The following is a 21,299-nucleotide window of genomic DNA, read 5'->3' on the forward strand; positions in this document are numbered from 1 at the left end:
TGCTAGTCGTCATACTTCTGTGCAAGATCTATATTTCGCGAGCGCAAAGCGAAACGTATGTCCCAAGTACGGCTCTACTCGAAACGGCTTCGCCCCGAGCGAAGTAGTTACATTTAGCGCATGAGACCCCTTGTCTGCCAATGAGGAGTTGGTGGCGAATGGAAAGGCGATACGTCTGGCTCCGCCATTTGGGTGTTCTAGCGTCTCCGAAGATTACAGTTTTGAATCGCAGTTTGTGGATGACGCTGCGATCGACTATGGCGACCTTTGGGAGGAGAGGGGGTGTTCGTTTATGCGAAAGTTCCGCAACCACGGTGCCCGCAACTAAGTTGATCCAGCTAGCTTCCGCGGCCTTTGCTTTCGCGTGATCACAGCTTTGATAAGAGCGTTAATCGAGGAGGGTGGCGGCGTCAGACAACTTTCTGTTTCGTGCAGTGCCTGAAATGGCTTCCAAGGGACGATCGAAGGCGTAAGTAACTTTTTGTGTTCTACGTTTTCGTGTCGGGAAGAGATACAGTTTTAGTCAGGGTTCCGAAAGGGGGTAAGAAAGGTTGTTTGTGGTTCGTTAATGTCGCAAGATTTTAACGATAGTCACACGATATGTGTACTGGGCGTGGCCTGCGAGCGTAGATAGATAAAAGAGAAGAATCATTCACCGTTCTTGTGACAAAACACGTGTCGTATCGAAGTTCAGTGCGTTACTGCTGATAATAAAGTTGGGCTGTGATGGTGCCTCCGTAATAGCTGTTTGAACCAGCCTGTAGCGGGCGGTGAGTCTCTGCAGTTCGATTTTTGTTTTTTTTCCTCTGAAACTCTCGTGGAGCATAAATGCCATTGGTGGTCGACTCTTGCCGCCTTTAATCATAAAACGTTTTGCTGGGGACATTTTTCATTGAGTAGTTTTGCCAGGTATAATAGGTTCTTCCTTCGCACTGTGTTAGAAGATATGTAAACGACGGGAACCCATATGAATTCATCGAAGCTATTCTTAAAATATTCCAGTGTTTTTTTTAACTTATTGATTTGTTAGACAAAAGAAGCCTTAGTGGTATGTTAGCATGTAGCGGACCTTGATGAACCCATACGATGTTCTAGCTATGCCCTGTGCATTACGCAGGAATGCATTTATGACCAAGTGCGTCACTCTACGTCACTTCCAATGTAATAATGATAAGAAAAATATTATCGGCGCTTTATTTATTTCGTGCTCCAGAACAACTAGTCTGTCACAATATGGTGGCAGATACAAAGGAAACTGCACCAAGACAATATATAGAATGTATTTTTATTTTGTCTATTACGCAAAGAAAAAATATATTGCCAAGACAAAAATAAACAGAAATAAATATTACTAATAAAAACCAAGCAATGTAGTCTAACAAATTTTTTATTTTTTATCATAGTTTCGAACCTTATTTAACGTTCAAACATACATTAAAGTATTAAACATTTTATTTGAAAATAACGATTCACCCCTATATTTTGCCTGTACAGTGAGTCGGTGTGAGGCGTCAGCCAGTCTTATCTGCCCTAGATTGCGCACTGGTCCTAGCTCAAGTCCTAAGATTAAAAATTGACGGCCAAGTGAGGTGTGACCATCAAAAAAAACCAAAAAGAAAACCACAAAATATAATCCAGAACACCGCAGAACTCTCCGCGTCGAGACCGTAAGCTATATTTTGCTTCTCGTTTGCTTTCCAACTTGGGGTGTAGCCCAGGATGGGGGTCTGAGGCCCTTCCTGTTCTTATGTGTATCCATGACACTGAAGTGTGCATAAAAAGAGGCGGCGGCTTTTATTTAAAGACGATATCATGTTTTATGACATCACTAATAGCAAACGGCGGTTTTCTTTTGCAAAATTTAGCTGCACGTGTTTCAAACAGGTTTTTTGAAAACCTCTAGTTGTAAGCCGTGATGGAGGAAAAATTTGAACGAAGCGCGAAAGTCTTTCTGTAGAATGATTAAAAAAGTTGCGTTGGTTTCGGCAAGAACGACTGAAGCCACGGGAACAGCGAATTCCCCGTGGCAACATTTTCGCCGCACACCACTTGACAAGCGATGCAAGAAATATTTTTGTCAAGCACTCGTAGATTGCGGCTGTACACTCTTGTCATTGACAGGACTCGAACGGTATGCAGGTCTTTCAGTTGTCCGGCTTCGAGTTGGGCCGTCTTACCTTCGATGGCACTTGGGCGTCTCGTTAACTTCGAGTGTGCACGCGCATCCGGAGCACAACGGAAGGCAACAAGCGGGTGCTGACTGCCAAGCATTCGGGAAAAAAAAACGAAAAAAAAAAGTTCTGGCCTCCTTACTCTGTTAATGACAATATTAATGTCTGGATCGTTTCCTTCCCCAAAAACAGAAAGCTTGGCGTATTACTCTTCGCCCTCCAAAGGTAAACGGCAAGTCTCATTCACTTTGTCTGACCGAATCCGACGCCACAATCTGATGTATCGAATCATGAAGCGACAGAAGTGCGTTCTTAAGGCGCTCCTCGCACCGATCTCTATTGTATAGTAGGCTGGATCGCGGACCGCGGCCTAGGCAGCTGGGGCCGAGTGTCGCCACCGGCGGCCATTGATTGACACCAGCCAATGCATGGGACTCTATGGGAAGAAAGAGAAAAGTGCCGTTTCTCCCGTTTCTAAACAGTTGTCGGCACTGAAACGTTTGGCTGCTTTTCGATAAGCCCGTCAAGTAGCTTGCGTACAAACATTAAAACTGACAGCCCTCGCAGTTCTTATAAATAAATTTTTTGTGGTCGAGAGTGACTCCGCTGGGCGATAGATGTGGTGCAGCTCAATGAGGCGAGAGTTACCTAGGGTTACCGCGGAGTCGGTGGCGGTTTCGTTGAGTTGGGTTTAGCAGACGACAAGCTCTAAGGCTTTGTTACGCGGAATTCGCTCACTCCCGTAAAGCCGCTGTCGAGATGGAACTTGTTTGTCATTCATCAACTTCTATGCTTCTCCAAGCACGGTCTCATTGACGGCACGTTCCTTTGCTTACATCACTGCGAGAGCAAAGTTTCCAACCCAGCCGTAGGTTCTTCGAACGTTTGATAAATACCGATTCAATCTCCAAACACTCGCCTCCATGCACAGCGTACTACATGCTTCAATATTTTTACTTTTGTGCGTTTTTCCCATAGACTTGCATGCATAGCCTGGTGTCAAGCAATGGCCGCCGGTGGTGACACCGACGGGTTCCCGATCCGCGATCCAGCCTACTACAATAGAGATCAGTAGCTCCTCGTCTTCGCGTGTTAAGTATCACCGACTGAACCAGTCCCGCACAAAATACGTGGAGGATCACGGTACTTTCGTTGTGCCTGCTCGGTTTAGTCGGTGATACTTAACACGCATAGACGAGGAGCGCCGTGAGGTAGCACTTCTGCCGCTGCTTGAATGGCTACATCTTAAGGTCGGCTGCGATTGAACTTAGGAAGGCGCGGCCTATGAACCTTTGCATCGCTTATCACCAGGGCGAAATATTAGTGAGTTTTAGTATTGCGTATACGTGCAAACGCAAGCACTGGACGTTTGCGTTATCGTTGCGTATTCCTCGCTGAGCGTGCGCGGATGCTTCAAACTGCGTCTTGAATTGTCAAATGACGACGACGCGCATGCGCAGGCTGGAGCAGACAACGCTAACGCAAACACACAGCACTTCCGTTTGCTTCTATACTCAACACTAGAACTCTCTATTCTGCCACAGATGTGGACGCACACCCAGCGTCCAATATACCGCACAGCAGATGAACAGCGCAGGCTCAGAAAGCGTTCCACAATCCAGCAGACGAAGATGGCAGCGCGCAAAAGGCGATTTTCGCAAAGGTCTACAGTCGCACGATGCTCCGTTTCATCTTTATGTCGGAGCAATATCAACGCTATGAGCCAATGGGGTCCAATTAACCCTCAGAAGGTGACACAAAACGAAAGGATTGCTCTGTCTATGCGTGTGTTATTGCCCAATAAGCTAATCAAGCGCGAAGATATGCGTCGTGAGATTGCGTGTATAGTCTGTCCGTTTGCGTTTGTCTTGTTACTAGCTTTTTGTCGAGGAGGAATCTAAGAGGAAACGGAGTATGAACGCTTTTTTTTTAACTACTCTTTATCAAAGCAATAATCTGTACATCGCAATTCTCCGCGGACGAACCATTTGGAAACACTTATTTTCGCCATAACCTTCAGTTATATAATTTTAAGATAAAACTCTTTTCGAAAAAAAATTGCCATTGCTCAAAAAATCTTTCGGCTTCATTGCTACACCAGCTACACTTTCTGAATGCCTAGAAACATTAGCCCAATGCCTCTATCTTCCTCTTTAAATATTTTGCTCAGAAAACCTAAACAAATTCAGCCCCGTGTTTTCTAATAAAGCTTTCGGCTATCGGCGTCATCTACTATGTGAAGTCGTACGTGCACATTTAGATTTCAATAAATTCATATACCTAAAAAAATAATAAAAAAGCCGTCTTGCAATGTTCACCGTGTTTTTAATATGAAAATGGGTTTCGATTCTGGGAGGGCCGCAGGATAATATAGGCTCTCTAAATCGATTTCTTCTAATTTTGAATGCATTTATGAATGAGCTTGATATGAATGACGGCGACACACTGCACAAATATTCCGGGAGTTTAAGCAAAAACTTTTAAGAATTCCTAGAAATAAGGGAAGGGAGGGAGGGAGGAGGAAGTTAAGATCAAAAATGAAAGCCACGGTGGACACCAGGAATTGCAAACGGCAAATTACGGCAAATAAAATATGGTTCAGACTAGAAAAGTGCTCAGCGTCATCAAAAACCTCTAGTTCAGTCAATTTTAGGTAGATTTAAAGCACGTCTAAAACGTGGTTTCCGTTAACGTTTCCACTCTTGAAGCAGTCACAAGGCTAGCAATGCGAAAATGCGGATGATATTCTTGTCCTTCGAGTTTTCGCTGCGAGTCATACATCGGAGGCTTTCGTTCCTACCACTGTAGTAAATCTGGGCTTCATGAAACGGTTTAAATTCTTCCACTAATTTTTGTTTCACCGTATGTACGCCATTAGGCGCAATTTAGTTCGAGGTCACGGCCCACTCTAAGCCCCGCCCACATATCAGTGGCCCCGCCCATTACTATTTGATTGGCTTGGCTGCTCGGCAGAACACGCTATGAAGTCTAGTGCATCCCTTTCGCGACATCCGGTGCGTCTACTTTGGGCACCGCCTGCTAGTCGCGCGAGCAGACTCGGGGCAGCCACTGGCATCGTCTGCCATTTCGCATGCGTCTATCCTCGTCTGCAGTGTCTGGGAGACGCGGACAAGAAAGCTGCGCGTCGGCGTCCGTTTTCGCCTCCGTCCGTCTGCTATTCCGCCCCCGTCTAAAACTTCTACAACGCTCCGTAGACGCGAAAACGAAAGCGGCGTTCTAGCTTTCCCTCATGCACGATCAAGACGAGGTTCAATACAAGCGCCTATCTGTGTCAATCGATGTGCGGTAATAAGCTACCGAGAGGGTTATGTCCAAGCACGGACCGGCGACGTTGACATCACGACGCCACAGAGTACGCTCGAACTGATGCGCGAGCCCCTGCCCAACTATGCCGTCACCAGATTCACCCCCATGTAATTAGTTGTAATCTAGCGCACCAAAGTTTACTTCATAGTCGCTACGAGTATTAATCAAACCAAGATATTGTAACGAAGAAAATTAGGTCGTACCTCGCACCTCCACCACTTTTGTCACGATACAAAAATAAATGACTCCTCTTCTCCGTTGATGAAACGATTACTAATGTTAACAAACAACTGTTTATTTAAGTGATCAGATATAAAATCTTTGCAACGGATAGGACCAATCCTTCACTGAATGTTGGGGGGAATAATCCTAACCTAAGGAAACCTTCCCTGCCGTCCTCCCTGACCACACACCCTCAGCGGAGGCCCCGACCACAGCCAAACTCGACAAACCCAATTCCACACAAAGGCGGGCGAGCCGAACTCCTCCGCAGCCGTAAGGGGGACCAAGTTTGCGAGCTAGCGGGAGGACGGCTCCACAGCCGAAGGGAGGTCGGACGTGCAGGTTGGTTTTCCAGAGGCAGGGAGATGTCTAAGGCTTGGTATCCGAAGGTTGGTTGGTTGGTTAATACGTTTATTGAATATCTGCCTTCTGGCTGGAGGGCCTCAAGGTAGGCAGGGGGATAAGGGAGGGGGGCGGGGGGAGGGGGGGAAGTGATGGGTGATGATGATTAGATGAACCTACCGACCCCGGAGGATCGGAGGAAGTCGATGAGTGATGCATAAATGAGTTTCTGTTCCGCGTTCACGGTAGTGTTCGGATGAGTCCACTCCAAAAAGGAGCGGGGGCGCAAGGTTCCTGGGAGGTCGTAAATCGCGGCCTTTCGCGCTTGCGCGTATCCAGCACACTCCCACACAATATGGGAGCAGGTGGCCGGGACGCCGCACTGTGTGCAGTTTGGATCGGGGCCGATGTCTTGTGGATCCGCTGGGTGGTGTAACCTTGGCAGCCATACTGGTGTCATCATAGTTCTTGTTTGTAGCCGGTTTAGTGCCACCCGCTCCCACCGTGGAAAGCCGCGCGGGATCGGATGAGGGTTGGGCGGTAGAAGCGCGGCGAGGCGCGCCTTGCGTGCGGTGTTCTCTGTGCGCTTCACCTTCGAGAGATCGAAGTCGTCCTGGGGCACATCCCGCTGAACAGACGAGGGAACCGGGCCTTGTGAGAGCGATCTTGCTTGTAGCGCTGCCCTCGCGGCCCCATTCGCCCGCTCGTTCCCCGGGATGCCTTCGTGGCCTGGGAGCCACGTAACGCTGATGGTTTGATGCGCCTTCGCCTGGCGCACCATTGCTCGAATTTCCGCAATAGCAGGGTTGCATGTGTCAGTCCGGCGTAATTCTCGGAGCGCCTCTTGAGAATCCGTGTAAATTCGCGTTTCCGTGACGTTGGTTCGCTGTAGAGTGGCCGCCCTCACCGCCATGAGGATCGCCCGTAGTTCCGCGGAGCAGACGCTCCGGGTGGTTTCTGTAAGCTGCTGCTGCGTGTCGCGTCTTGCGGGGGAGTGCCAGGCGATGGCCGTGCGGCCGGTCTCTGAGCGCGCCGCGTCGGTGTAGAACACCTCTACGTGCCCTTCCAGCCCGCCGACCTCAGCCAAATGGATAGAGGCCTGGGTGACCCGCCGTTCCGGCGCGTTGTGCCCTTGGTTTCTGGGTATTGGTTTGGCAACGACGACCGCCTCCGTCTCCCACGGAAGCGGAGGTGTCGGCATCAGTGGTCCTTCGATGAGACGGGCGCGCCCACTCTTGCTTAGGATAATTCTTCCTTGTGGAGTCTGCGCTGGGCTTGGCTAATGCGCATTTCGCCCGCAATATCTCGGATGGTGTTCATTAGCGCCGCACTCGAGTTGCTCCACCCGCGTGAAGCGAGGGAGACCGGTGACGATCCTCATCGCCGCTCGATTCATGGTGACGAGTGCAGCCCCTTGCTTCCGAGTGAGGCGGAGCAAGTTCAGGCCGTACACCACCCTGGAGACAAGGAGCGTGCGCACGAGATGGCGTAGTAGGTCCTCTTGAGCTCCCCAATCTTTGCTGGTAATTGCTCTGAGGAGGTTCAGGCCGTCCTTCCAATGTTTCTTGACTTGCGTAATCCACGTGGATGCCCTTCTGTTCTTATTAAAGGGGACGCCCAGAAACTTGATATTATCTGTTGGTGTGATGGGGGTACCTTCTACGCAAAGCTGCATGTCGGTGCTGGAACTCCTGCGTTTGGCGGGGATGACCATATACAATGTCTTGTCTTTGGAAAGTTCGAATCCGGAGTTGCAGGTGAACGTGGTGACTATGTCCAGGGCACATTGCATGTGGCGCTGCTGGTCGGTCGCATTTCCAGTCGTTGTCCACCCGTATCCGAAGGTCCCTCGGTGGCCGCTTATATTGGGTTCAGCAGCATTCTGGGGTCCTCCAGTCCACCAATGAGAAGGTTTTGGAAGGACCAATCAAGAGGGGTTTTCTTAGCACCAATCAAAAGGCTCGAAGCCCAAAGCAAATACGAACATTCTAAAAACAAGCGCATATACGAGACAGAGCACATTCCAAACGAAGCTCACAAGAGCAGCCATAAACAACAGAAAGCACATACGTAGGTAGACATAGAAGTTACACATACACAGCGCAAAACCACCTCCGATGTAGCGAGCCCAAATGCCAACATACACAAGACAAAACGTTTCCAACACGGGGTTCTATAAACTAAGTGTAGCGTTACAGCGTTCACGTTCGCCCCCATTCGAGGCCTCCCGACTCCGGTGGAATCCATGAGTCGTCCCGTGTAGACGGAAAAAACTCTCGGAGAAGCAAAAAATATAAAGTGAAGCTAGACTAAAAACTTGCGCGAGCAAAACTTCGCGACAATATAAACAGAGAGGACTAAAAAAATCAAGAAAATATATACTTTGTCTTTCCTGCTATACTGTTCTTGTTTTTCTTTTTTGTTTTCACATGACATTTGCGAGCAAGGTGGGTGAGCGTCATAACGCACAATTAACATGTGACGTAAAAATATTCGCTTTGGTAGGCCAGGTGCACTGAAACACATGAGCTACTAGCTTTTCAAAGCGAAATGACGGGAACATGGACACAATAACGCCCGACTTTTTCAGCCGCATGGCTCGCAAATTATTATCTTTGTAGGTAGGTACCTTCTGGGTTATTAAACCGAGGTTCCAATCGGAACGGTTGCCCAATTCACTAAGTAGCGGGGCCGCTTTTACGGGAACCGACATCTTTATTCAGCACCAACACATGCAAGGGAACAAATGGACCTTTTCCACATACCGACGGCACCAGGCGGTGGCTGCACGAACTAAAAATCGAAGAAGTGACCTACCTGCGCTACCAATCAATAATGCGAGCTACGCTACCAGTTTCTTCGCTCTCTGAGCAGCGGCGCCTGCCCAACGCGACTTTAAAGAGGGGCATCTGTGGCGTCCACCCAAACGTCGTGTTTTCCTTTCCGTCGACGTTCTTTTTTTGTGTAACACAATTATATATGCTGCAGTTACGTGTTCTACTCGCTGATATACAGCCTCCTTCCCAATTTCCTCGATTTTTCGTTCCGACTTCCGCCGCTTGGCATCGGGCGCTCGCGCGTGCGCAGAACGCTTCTCGGAAAAAGTCCATTAAGCCAGATAAAGCAACATAGTTGACGTGGGACGCTAGGTGACACTATCCAGCACAAGCCCAATCACCCACCCACCCAGCGCTTCCGAAGGAGTGCACATCCAACTGTTGTTTGCATCAAACTAGGTCGGTTGAGGAGATCTTCCTCTAAGAACCTCGGTGAACGCAGAACGACTCGCACTCATAAAAAATAAACGAGCTCAACGAGAGTGTACGCAGCAAACGCTGCCATCTTCCTTATCGCTTGAAGCCGAAGTGGCCGAAGCAGAAATATATACTCTCGGGATATGTTTGAAAACAATAATAGCTCTATCTAGTTTATTTGTTTATAAAACATAAAATATATTGTCGATATAATTACTATTACGGCACGGAGGAACAAATTTACAACGAACTTTTCATATGTCTATCATCTCTGCAACCAATGCAAGCCGAGAAAGGATGCTTCGTTTTGAAGCACGGGGCAAGGCCAAGAGCAACGCTATCCCCTAAATTGCGCCTAATCGTGTAAATACTGTAAAGAAAAAATAGTGGAAGAATTCACAAATAAAAATATTGAGCCCTTAATTTTTTTGTTTCACTTCACAGTTTTCTTAAGTAACTGCATTGTAATTATTTTTGAGAAGTTTTGAATGCAGGAACATAAGGCGGTTAAGGGACATTTATAGTTAGGTAACTCTGTCGGCTCTGCTTCCGTAGTAAAGTAAAGCAGTATCTTATTTTAACCTTCCAAGTATTCCGGACCGGACAACGACCGTCCCTCTTGCAGCAGACGCGGCGGCGTCCTGCGTGTGATCCTGGTTGGCGTGGCGGTGCGCCGGTGGAAACCCTCACCTCGGCAAGCGCGCGCTCGTGCGTGGTGTAGTTTGTCTGTTTATAACAGAGTTAAACACCACTTCAGTGGCACATACATCGTTCTAAGGTTGGACAAGCTCGTAAGAAATAAATGTAAAGTGTACATATTTTTGAAGAGCAACGCGAAAACTTTGTTTTGCTCGAAACACAGTGCTCCAGAAATTGTTGAATTATTTTAGAGCACGGAGTCGCCGACAGAAGTAGAATGAAATCAATACTCTGACTGCCGCCGTTTTGTTGCTCTATTTTTCTAAGACACCATAGATAGTGAGTATATTGGTGACTGAAATATTACTGTTTCCGAAACTTCTTCATATTGAAGACTACTGTCATCTAAATATCTCTTAAGGCCACATAACCAAGACTTAACTTTTTTTTTAATTTGTGTTTTCTGTTTACCTCTAAAAATGCTAAATAACATCCTTTTTTCAGTCTGGACAAAAAATTTCGTGAAGTGAAAGGATTCTTGTGGCTTGAAGGTTGCTACTTCAGGTCTTCACATGGCGCACTAAACGAGGCCGAATGTGATCACTGCAATTGTATTCCAAAGGAAGTATACTATCTTCGTTGCTTCTACCATCGACTCTGTCTGGAGTGCAAAGAATATTGCAAAGGTTATGACTGCCTCAAATGTGGTGTTAGCACAAGCCCTAAACAAGTGAGCACTTTTATTTGATATTTAGCGCAAAAAAGAGCGTCCAATGCCGAGGATAAAGTTTTTGAATGCATAACATATCGTGCCATATTGTTCCTAAATGCGTACATTTTGAAGATGTCTGTCTCTTGAATGCATTTGTCCCCTTTCCACCCTAACAAAAGTAAACAACTACTTTTTTTAAAAAATGTAACCATAAATATGAACCCCAAGATTCCGTATTTGTTTAAAAAAAAAACTGAAACACGTTTACGAAACTCTGTAAAGCCGAATGAGAGCACAACTCTTGAGGAGGAGGAGGGGAGGATGCGGAGGGGAGGGTATGCACCCCCCTCCTCCTTCGAACCCTCCTCTCCTGCTTTCCTCCCATTTAGCGTAGAACTTTTGCTAAATTTCCCGCTAAATTAAGCGAAAATTTCCCGGTAAATTTAGCGGGAATATAACCCCGCTAAATTATGCGGATATAGTTTCGCTAAATGTAGCGGGAAGTTAAGCGAAAATATTCCGATAAATGGGTTGGGAGCAGGAGAGGAGAAGTGGAGGGTTCGAAGGGGGAGGGGAAACTTCCCCGCTAAACACTTACCAACATTCTACTGCTAAATTTAGCGAGAAATTTTGTGACAATTTCTCCGCAAGATTGTAGGGAGTGCACGCTCTATCAAACAAAACGGTCTGACAAACAGGCTTGCATCATGTTTTAAAAAAATTAGCGTATTTGGTAATTCTTTTCGCATCGGGAAATAAGTTGCCAGTTACCTGCTTTGAGCCCTCTTTCTTTTTATGCACACTTATTGGATACAAGTTCTTTCATGAAAAGTGGACACATTTGATATGGCGAAAACTACGCATCGCTCCCAAACGTGGCTTGTGTCGTTTTATTCCTATAGGCCAGGGGCCTATTTAGGAAGTTTATTAAAGTTCGGGATAAAAAGATTGTTAATTATTTTCGCGTAATTAAGTTCTTTCTAAATACTGAACTTAAGGCCATTGTTTCAATTAGAATCATGCTGAGCATCATCGAAAAACACTAAATCAGCAAATAGCAGAACGATAGAAGGCACGAGCATTATTTTACGGCTTTCTGAAAAACCCAGACGTGGACGTAGTTAAACTACTCTACTCAAACTACTGTAGTTTAACTACTTTTCCAAGTAATTTGGTAACTTTCATTTACAACTCTATTTGGGTGGTAATTAGTAGTTTCATTTAACTACGTTTTTTTTAGGTAACTTCTATTCAAGTTACTAACAGCTTCCGAAATCTAGTGCTAATTTTTCTCATCACAAAAGTTTGAGGGCTGAAATAAATGAGACGTAGGCAGATGAAGTGGTAATCCCCAACAAGGGGCCCCCTCACATTCCGTTTTTACGCACTTATACTCGGCAGCCGTAGAAACTGCATCACAGGTCATGTTTACATGGATGCGACAGCAGCGCATCGGATCCAGTTAGCGAATCGGATCCACTCCAACTACTATGTTTACATGGATTCGGATCGACCAGTAGCGGCATCTCGTGTCGAAGGATCACAACGCAAACCTCGTGACCTTCAGATTGTTTCCGAGGTGTCCGGTTTGCCTAGCGGCATGCAGAGCAAAGCTCCCGTCAGGTATGGGCAAAATACATGCAAACATGTATCGAAATACAAATACAAAATACTTCGTCAAAAATGTATTTAATTACAAATCTAATTATATTTCCTAAAAAGCATTTAAGTACAAGATACAAATACAACCAAATGTATTTGGTCTCCTCCAAATACTTTTCCAAATACATTCCTCAAAATTTGCGTCAGCGACTTCAGGGCACCTGCAACGGGTTTCTGGGCATTTCATATTAATTTTGCATCGCACACTCGGGAGTTAGTGTGCGAAGCTCTAGTAACGTAATAGAAATATAATGAAAAAATTGTAATCAGCTTGGACGTAATAGATGAAAAAAGTACAGAGCTTCAAGCAGCTTTTTTTGTCGATTACATTTTGGTATAGACTAACAAAGAACGAGACGACGAAGACGCGCAGCACTAGCTGGATAATTTTTTATTGTTGCAACTCGCACCAATTACGAAAAGATGGACGACCGTGCATTTAGAATGTTCCAGGCAGAAATATGGATGGAAATCAGGCTGGAAAGCATCACAAGTTGTCAATGCACTTATTTAGCCAGTCTGCCTGTGAACGTCGATTTCGTCACTATTCTTGCTCTGGACTAGCACCGTAATCACTCCCCGCAGGGGGCACCTGTGAAAGCAGTTGTTTGGAGAGTGGCGTCTCCACAGACCCCAAGCCATGCGGGTTCGCCGGCCCACGTCTGGCTGTGTGTGGTTTTCCCGTGTTCGGGGAAAAGGGCATCCTGGTGGTTGAGCCGAGCCCGGAACAGGTTTGGACCCTTCGGAGCCACCCGGGTGAGGCAACACACCACTTCGGCCCCCGCTTCCCGTAGACGGGTGTCCTGGCTTGGCCCGACCAGGATGATTCAGTCAGTCGCCTTTTCTTCTACTATCCCGTCCCTTCTTTTTCCTTTTTCTGCTCTTCTCTTTTTCATTCTCACCTTCTTTGGCGGCAATGGCTAACCTTGGGTGGAGACCGATACCTTTCTCGAACCACACTTGGTTATAGTTACTTGGTAGCACTGGTAGTGTAGCATACCCAGCCAAGCCATACTTGCTATGGGGTGCTGCCTACCTCCTTTTTGGGCTCGATGGTGGGTGGTGCGCCACAGTTTCTGAACATCCTCCGCCTTTTATGATTTCCGCAAACCCTAAACCCGGTTCGGGACGAACCTCTAAGAGGCAGCGTCCAGAACCACAGACCATTGAAAAAGAAACTGTGGAAACATTTTCAAAGTTTTTTGTTATTCACTCACAGGACGAGCAAAAACCTGTAGCAAAGATGTCACCCTTCACTGTCGCCAAAACGCTAGAAAACCTTGTTGGATTTTCTTACAATGCCAAGAAACTACACTCGAAAGACCTTCTTGTCGAAGTAAACACTAAAAAGCAAAGCGAAGCGCTCCTCAGACTGACCACCGTGAGCCCTCACCGTACACTAAACACGGTCCGTGGTGTCCTCTCTGAAGAAGCCTTTCTTTACACCAGTGAAGATGAACTTCTGGGAAGGAGACATGTGCCAGGTGGGGAAATGAGGGTCGCGTGTCTGATGGTTGCGAGGCAGAGGCACACTGCGCAAATTGCAGATGACCACATCCTGCCTACTACCGAAGCTGTCCTCTCTGGAAGCAAGAGAAGGACAACCTGAGATCTTGGTTGCCGACCTAAAGCCCCATTCCCACAACAGAGGCAGCATGCTGCTCCGCTTGGCAAGGACGGGCCGGCGATAACCGTGCCCACCCTCCCTTTCAAGACGGTGGCGAGGGGTCAGCAGGCTCACCCTTCTCGCGGAGAGGGCGCTCCACCTGACTCCTCTGCTCAGGACAGGCCACACTCCTATGGAGGAGAAAAAGCAAGTACCTCAGCCTCAGTCTCTGGAGAGAAAGCCAGGAACCAAGGAGCTGCGTGGGTCGCATGCAGCTCCCTAGTCGGGAAACTAGTTGGAACAGATGGATGGTGTTGAACCCCTCCCCAGTTCATCAACCACCCTTCCACCCAGTTCTGGTCGTGGCCGCGGATCGGGGCCTCGCGGCACGAACCCTCCCAGGCCGGCAGGCAAGTCTGCCTGCAAGGCTCAGAAAAACAGTAGCGCTGCCTTGTCTGCCCCCTCGTCGACTCCGTGTCCTGACCAGGACGAGATGGAGTGGTAGACTACTAAGAAAAAAAAAAAAAAAAAAAAAAAAAAACGTAATTCTTTTGAAGTGAAGCAACTGACTCACCTTTCCATGTGCTCCAGTTTTTGTCCCTAAAATGGCTTCAATACTCGTACAGTGGAACTGCCTTGGCCTTCTAAGAAACCTGGACGATGTAGAGCATCTTCTGGAGGAGCACAAGCCATGAGCGCTGTGCTTGCAAGAGACTCATTTGAGTCCCAGTCGCACTAATTTTCTGAGACGTTACCAGGTTTTCGGGAAGGACCGCCCGGGCTCGGGCAATTCTTCTGGTGGAGTTGCGGTGGTCCTCCCGAGAGACGCTCCTTGCACAGAGGTTCCACTGTCCCCACCACTTGAAGCAGTGGCAGTTCGGTTCATGCATCATAAAGCTCTGACAGTATGCTCTTTATATTTACCACCTTCTTTCACCTTGAAATGTTCAGATTTTAACTCGCTGTTAGACCAGCTTCCAGAGCCTTTCCTTTTGATGGGCGATTTTAATTGTCACAACCCTTTATGGGGGAGCACACGTCAGGATGTCAGAGGAAAAATTGTTGAGTCAGATTAACCACACGAAGTCTCTGTCTTTTCAATATGGGCCAGCCAACCTATTTTAGTCCATCATCTTTGTCATCAACTTCCATCACCCTTTCAATTGGTTCTGCTATTTTACTTCCAGATTTTTCCTGGAGTGTGGATTCCAATCCCCGTGGAAGCGATCATTTTCCTACTCTTTTAACCTGTAGCGCAGCCCCTCCTTTAATTCATACACGCCCGCCTCGTTGGAAGCTTGACAAGGCTGATTGGGGCCTTTTCAAGCAGGCATCGCTTTTAGCATATTCTCGTCTCGAAAGTCTCACAATTGACGAACTCAATCATCTTTTAACCGAGCGCATTATCACAGCAGCCAAGTTGTCCATCCCACAGACATCTCAATTTCTTCCTAGGAGGCCAAAGCCCTGGTGGAATTCGGAATGTAAAGAGAGACGCAAGAAACAAAATCGGGCTTGGGGTATTCTGAGACGATACCCCACTAGAGATAACCTCATATCATTTCGGAAAATGAAGGCCCGTGCACGCTACGTCCAAAGAAAAGTTAAACGGAAAAGTTGGCAAGGCTATGCTTCCACTATAAATAGCAGTACCTCCCCTAAGGGGGTCTGGGATCAAATACAAAAGATCAATAATTCCTATCATGCATTTAAAATCCCCCTGCTTTTTAGGAATGGAACATGCCTAGACACACTCGAGGAACAAGCTGATATTTTTGGAGAACATTTTGAATATATATCCAGTTCACATCATTATTCATCTACTTTCCTTCGACACAAGCTGAAGGCTGAGAGCAATCCCTTGAAAACCTCAGCAGGTGATAATGCTACATTCAGCTTGCACGAGCTCCTCGCAGTTCTTCATAACACAAATCCCTCAGCTCCAATGCGACAGCACCTTCATCCTTCTACACTCGATGTCATTTTATATCTTTATAACCGCATATGGCAGGAGGGCTATTTCTCTTCATCTTGGAAGCTAACATATGTCCTTCCACTTTGGAAGGCTGGTAGGGATGCTTCTTGTGCTTCCAGTTATAGGCCCATTGCTCCTATCACCTGTCTCTGTAAGACACTGGAGCGAATGATTAATCGTAGACTAATGTACTATTTGGAGCATGGTAAGGTACTCGACAAATTTCAGTGCGGTTATCGTTCATCAAGGTCTACAGTCGACCACCTGGTCCGTCTCGAAACAGTTGTGCGTGAGGCCTTTGCGCAAGGGCAGCACTGCCTCTCCGTGTTCTTCGATCTCAAGAAAGCGTACGACACGCCTTGGCGCTTTGGCATTTTGAGGGACCTGTTTGACCTCGGACTACGTGGTCGCATGCTTCGTGCAATTCAGAGCTATTTAGACAAGCGCACCTTTCGAGTCCAGCTGGGAAACACACTCTCCCGTGAATTTCTGCAGGAAAATGGAGTGCCACTGGGGGGAGTGCTAATTGGCACCTTGTTTATAGTTAAAATGAACTCCTCTGCTTCAGTAATCCCTCCGTCGGCTCAGTACTCTCTTTACGTCGATGATTTACAAATTTCAGTTTCCTCCTGTAACCTCTCAGTCTGTGAACGCAGGGTTCAGCTAGGCATCAACAAGCTTACTAAGTGGGCTGACAGTAATGGGTTTAAGTTCTCTCCTGAGAAGACTGCATGTGTTTGCTTCAGCCGCAAACGCGGAATCCTTCTTGAACTATCCCTAACAATCTACAATAGTAATGTTAGTGTCCAACCTCAGCACAAATTTTTGGGTCTTACGTTTGATAGTAAACTGAATTTTATTGCTCATGTAAAAAGCCTGAAATTGAGAGCTCACAAATCTCTCAATATCCTTAAAGTTCTCTCGCACCGGTCTTAGGGCTCAGATCGATTGTGCCACCTGCGGATCTATCTTTTTTGGTATGCTCCCGACTAGACTATGGCTGCTTTGTTTATGTGTCTGCCAGACAGTCTGTTCTCAAGATGTTGGATCCCATTCATCATCTTGGGCTTCGGTTGGCTACAGGTGCGTTTCGTACATCCCCTGTCCCCAGTCTATATGCAGAGGCTAAGGAGTGCTGCCTCGAGAGACTTAGATTCACATTGGGCATGATGTACTCTCTTCGCATCCTACCTGTCCTCCAGCACCCTACTCGAGAAGTTGTTCAAGAAACACGCTCGGAACGACTCTTTCTTGCAAAACCTAGCGTGATCCCTCTGTTCAGTATGCGACTGAAGACATTGGCCGAGTCTGTCGGATTTGATGTGGCATCCCAGGTACTAGAATTTCCTGGCATGATAGCACCTTGGGAGCACCCTGACATACACTGCAACCTGTATCTTGCACAGTATAACAAGAAAAACACTCCAAGTGCAGTGCTTCTGCAAGAATTTTATGAACTGGCTCAATTGTATGGAGATCATACAAAGTTCTATACTAATGGAACAAGATCTGAGACCTTTGTTGGCTGCTCTGTCATTGGCTCTTCAGTGGAAGTTGTAAGGCGGATGAACACTGCCGCTACCATTTGACAGCGGAGCTGTATGGCCTCCTGCTGGATACGGAACACATAGCCCGCCACAGGATACCGCTGGCAGTAGTTTTCACGGACTCTCTTAGTGTCTTGCGAGCCATCTCTTCCCTGCTGCCTGCAAGGAACTCCCTTGTTGTTGAAGTTCAGAAGAAAGTTATTGCGGCAGCTAGAAAGCATTGCACCATTGTCTTTTGCTGGATTCCCAGCCATGTTGGTATCCCAGGCAATGAGGCGGCCGACCGTGCTGCTCGCACATGCGTCAGCAGGGAGGTAGACATAAAAGGGATCCCCTACGTGGACTACCGCTCTTTGTAAGGTCTTGCATACAAGCCCAATGGCAAGCCGAGTGGAATGAAGAGATCTACAACAAGCTGCATCTCATTAAGCCAAACCTGGGTGAATGGGCAAGTGCCCGACACCGAGAACGGTTTTATGAAGTAATACTGTGTCGTTTGCGCATTGGCCACACGCATCTGACTCATGGCTACCTGCTCCGTAAGGAGGATGCCCCATTGTGTGAACAATGCGATAAACCTCTAAGTGTTCTCCATTTTTGAATTAAGTGCCCTTTCTACGAACGGGAACGCAAATCTCACTTTGCACAGTTGTACAGAAATCACAGTCCCTTACACCAAATGTTGTTGTTGGGTGATGAACCATTCGTGGCTTACAAGCAGGTTTTTAAGTTTTTAGATGCTATTGGTTTTCTACATCAATTGTGAATTTTAAAGTTTCTCACTCATGCCCATTGTTGTTTGTGATTTAATCCAGTTTTATGTCTCATTTCTTTATTTTTAACTCTGAGCACTAGAGTCCTTTCTTCACGCTTACCCTCAATTCAATAGTTTCCTTCTTTGGCGCTCATTGGCCTCAGCAGCCCTTGCGCCATAAAACCCCAATCCAATTCAAGCACCGTAATCACAAAGTCATTAAACGCTCGTGCTTGATTGAGAGGCACTGCATTCGGTGCAAAACGTAGCTTTCTGCCTGCTCTGGACAGGGACACTACATTTGAGGGATGTATTTTTGCCCACAAAATTGTATTTAATTACAATTGTCTTTGAAATACCCACGTTTTAGTATTTAAATATACAGATTAAATACATTACCCAATTTGTAATTAAATAAAAATGCAAAATAAACAAAATATTTTAAATACGTACTTCAAATACTTGTACTTGAAATACTGGCCATCTCTGGCTCCCGTAATCCCTCGCTCGAGCACTCGATCCGATCCGCTAGCGCATACATGGAGAGTCTCGATTCGGATTGACCTTCTCAAACCACCCCGCCCCAGCAAATCGAATCGGATCCGATCCAATCCGATCCGAGTTGTTTACATGGACCGATTCGATTTGTTAACTGGATCTGATGCGCTGCAGTCGCATTCATGTAAACGTGGCCATAGGCGTCTTTGGGCCAAGGTGGCGACGAGCGGCCAGAACATAACACCGGCACGCATGAAAGCAGGAAGAGATGTTTAACAAGCTTTGGTCGGGTATTGACCTACGTCAATAATAAAGACGAAGTCTGCCTTCAGTGAGTTCTGCCTCAAGCGGTTGGGGGGTTCCACGGTAGACGCCAGTGGAATGACCTCGCAGCTGGGCGCCCTTTCCCATGGTTGCCTCGTCGTCAGCGCATACTCCCTCGCTAGGCCGGACTCTCCCGCGCACAAATGCAGACACGGATAATCCGTTCATGGGAGCACGTTCCCGCTTCCAGATGCAACTACACGAGCGACGATGCTTGCTCACGTAATCCCTCGCGTCCTTCCGACCTTCCACGCCAGGGCAACCTTCTCTTCAGGCGCGTCAGGATACCGTAGTCACCGGCGAGGATTGCGAGACTCCCTTGGGATCCTTTTGTTAAACCCGGCGTCAGCGGCGTGAGTGTACATCGTTTCATCTTCTGTTAAACCAATGCAATTTGTTTTCAGTAACGTAGCACTAGCACTGCAACGAGAGGCGCAGTCGTCCGGATGATCTCATCGTCGTGGCGCGAGTTTTGAACCCTTGACGGTCAGGTGCACTCGCTCAGCGGACTATTCAAACGTCGTGGAAATAAACAGGGGCCAGTCATAACAATCTAAATTTGCCGCAGAAAAAATAAAAAAAAGAGGGGAGTTTGTTAAAAAATATCCTCCAGGCCGAGGTAAACCTCACATATGTTTCGTCATGGACACCAAAGATGCCGACAGTCGCTTACCCGACCCTGCACAGCCTGCTTTTCAAATTCAACGCAGCCGCTCTATCCAGCGCAACGGTGGAACGTCTTTTTAGCTTGGCTGCGGACGTCTTTAGGAGGAAAAGGGGAAAACTTTTCTATCAAGAACTTTGAAAGTCAATTGCTTCTGCGAGCGAATAAACTACTTTGGTGAAAACGCCAGCCATAAAATGACTGCATTTATTTTAGGCTCGCAAGGGTTTTCGCGGATCAAAACTGCTGCTCATTTCGCTACCAAAAATATATAAAAAGTAACTTCGAAAGTAACTTCAAAGTACTTGCTACTTTTCCACAGTAGTTAGTAGTTTACTCAATTACTATTACAAATGCGTAATTTCTGCTCTACTCCAATTACTTTTGACGTCGATACTCAGTAACTTAACTATCATTTCTGATCACGTAATTTGTACATGTCTGGAAAAACCTCACAACTTAGAGTGGTTTTTAAGTTTCGGTTTCCAATCGTAGGACTTCTCGGCACCAACGACGCCGTACCTCGTGGAGAAATAGTGCAACCAACCTCTGCTCCGCTCTTCTTGCGCAACGCAGCAGAGGTTAGCTGCACTATTTTTCCACGGGGGTCGGTGCCGTCGGCGCCGAGAAGAGCTCCGATTGCAAACCAAAAATTAAAAACCAATCAAAGTTGTGCGGTTTTTCAGGAAGCCGTAGACTACCGCAAATTCCTTCTATCGTTCTGCAACTTGTTGATTTAGTGTTTTTGGATGATGCTCAGCAATATTCCAATTGAAACCATGCCCTTAAACTCAATATTTCAAGAAATTAATTACGCTAAAATAATTGACAATTTAATTATCTTGAACTTTAATAATTTTCCTCAATACGCCCCTGGCCAACAACGAAAATGATACAAGCCTTTTTTTTTGGTGCGATGCGTAGTTTTTACAATATCGAATTCGTCCACCTTTCGTGTAACACCCTCTATATTGATTGCATTTTCTAAGCGTAATATTCGTTGCATGTAGCTTTTATTGTCTGTGCCATTTTTACAACACTTTGCACACTTTTTTTGTTATATCGATTAAAACGTGTATGATTTTTACTTGTAATTTATCCAACATAAGCAAAACTCCTGGATAAAACGTAATTTCTCTCTCTCTCTCTCTCTCTCTATATATATATATATATATATATAACATATTTTTTCAACTTAAGGCTGCTCCTCCCTTCACCAACTATGTGGCAATACACCTGCTGGGACTTTGCCCCATCTGTGAGGAGGAAATGAAGCTGGGAGTGATAGAGGTAGGGAATTTCAATACCTACATGTCTTTAATATTTGGCGCAAGAAACCTAGGAACTTCTGCAAAACAACTACACTAAATTAATGAAAACTGATACCACAGAACCAGTGTCCGGCTGAAGATTTTTTATTTATCACAACTGAAATTTTGATATTCACTGATTTGCCTCAAAAATTGTTTTAACACCATAATGGACACGTCTGCACTAGAAACATAAAATTACAAGTCACATTAATGTTTTCTTCCGCAAAGTTATTGAGGTACCAAATTTGATCTGAGAAGCTATAGGACGATTTACTGGCAACAATGAAAA

The 21,299-nt window shown here is 46.4% G+C and overlaps 1 protein-coding gene across 1 annotated transcript in view; it reads left to right on the forward strand.

The window, feature by feature from the left end:
* Nucleotides 1-405: 405 nt before the first annotated feature.
* Nucleotides 406-21,299, forward strand: part of LOC120837931 (TNF receptor-associated factor 6-B) — a 55,718-nt gene continuing 34,824 nt past the window's right edge. The window contains exons 1-2 of the mRNA XM_040207579.1: nt 406-469; nt 20,898-20,987. Of these exons, the coding sequence (XP_040063513.1) occupies nt 20,967-20,987 (21 nt within the window). The 5' untranslated portion in view covers nt 406-469; nt 20,898-20,966. The remainder of the gene's footprint in view (nt 470-20,897; nt 20,988-21,299) is intronic.

The sequence above is a fragment of the Ixodes scapularis genome, unplaced genomic scaffold (genome assembly GCF_016920785.2).
Source record: "Ixodes scapularis isolate PalLabHiFi unplaced genomic scaffold, ASM1692078v2 PGA_scaffold4__175_contigs__length_147842914, whole genome shotgun sequence".
Lineage (NCBI taxonomy): Eukaryota > Metazoa > Arthropoda > Arachnida > Ixodida > Ixodidae > Ixodes > Ixodes scapularis.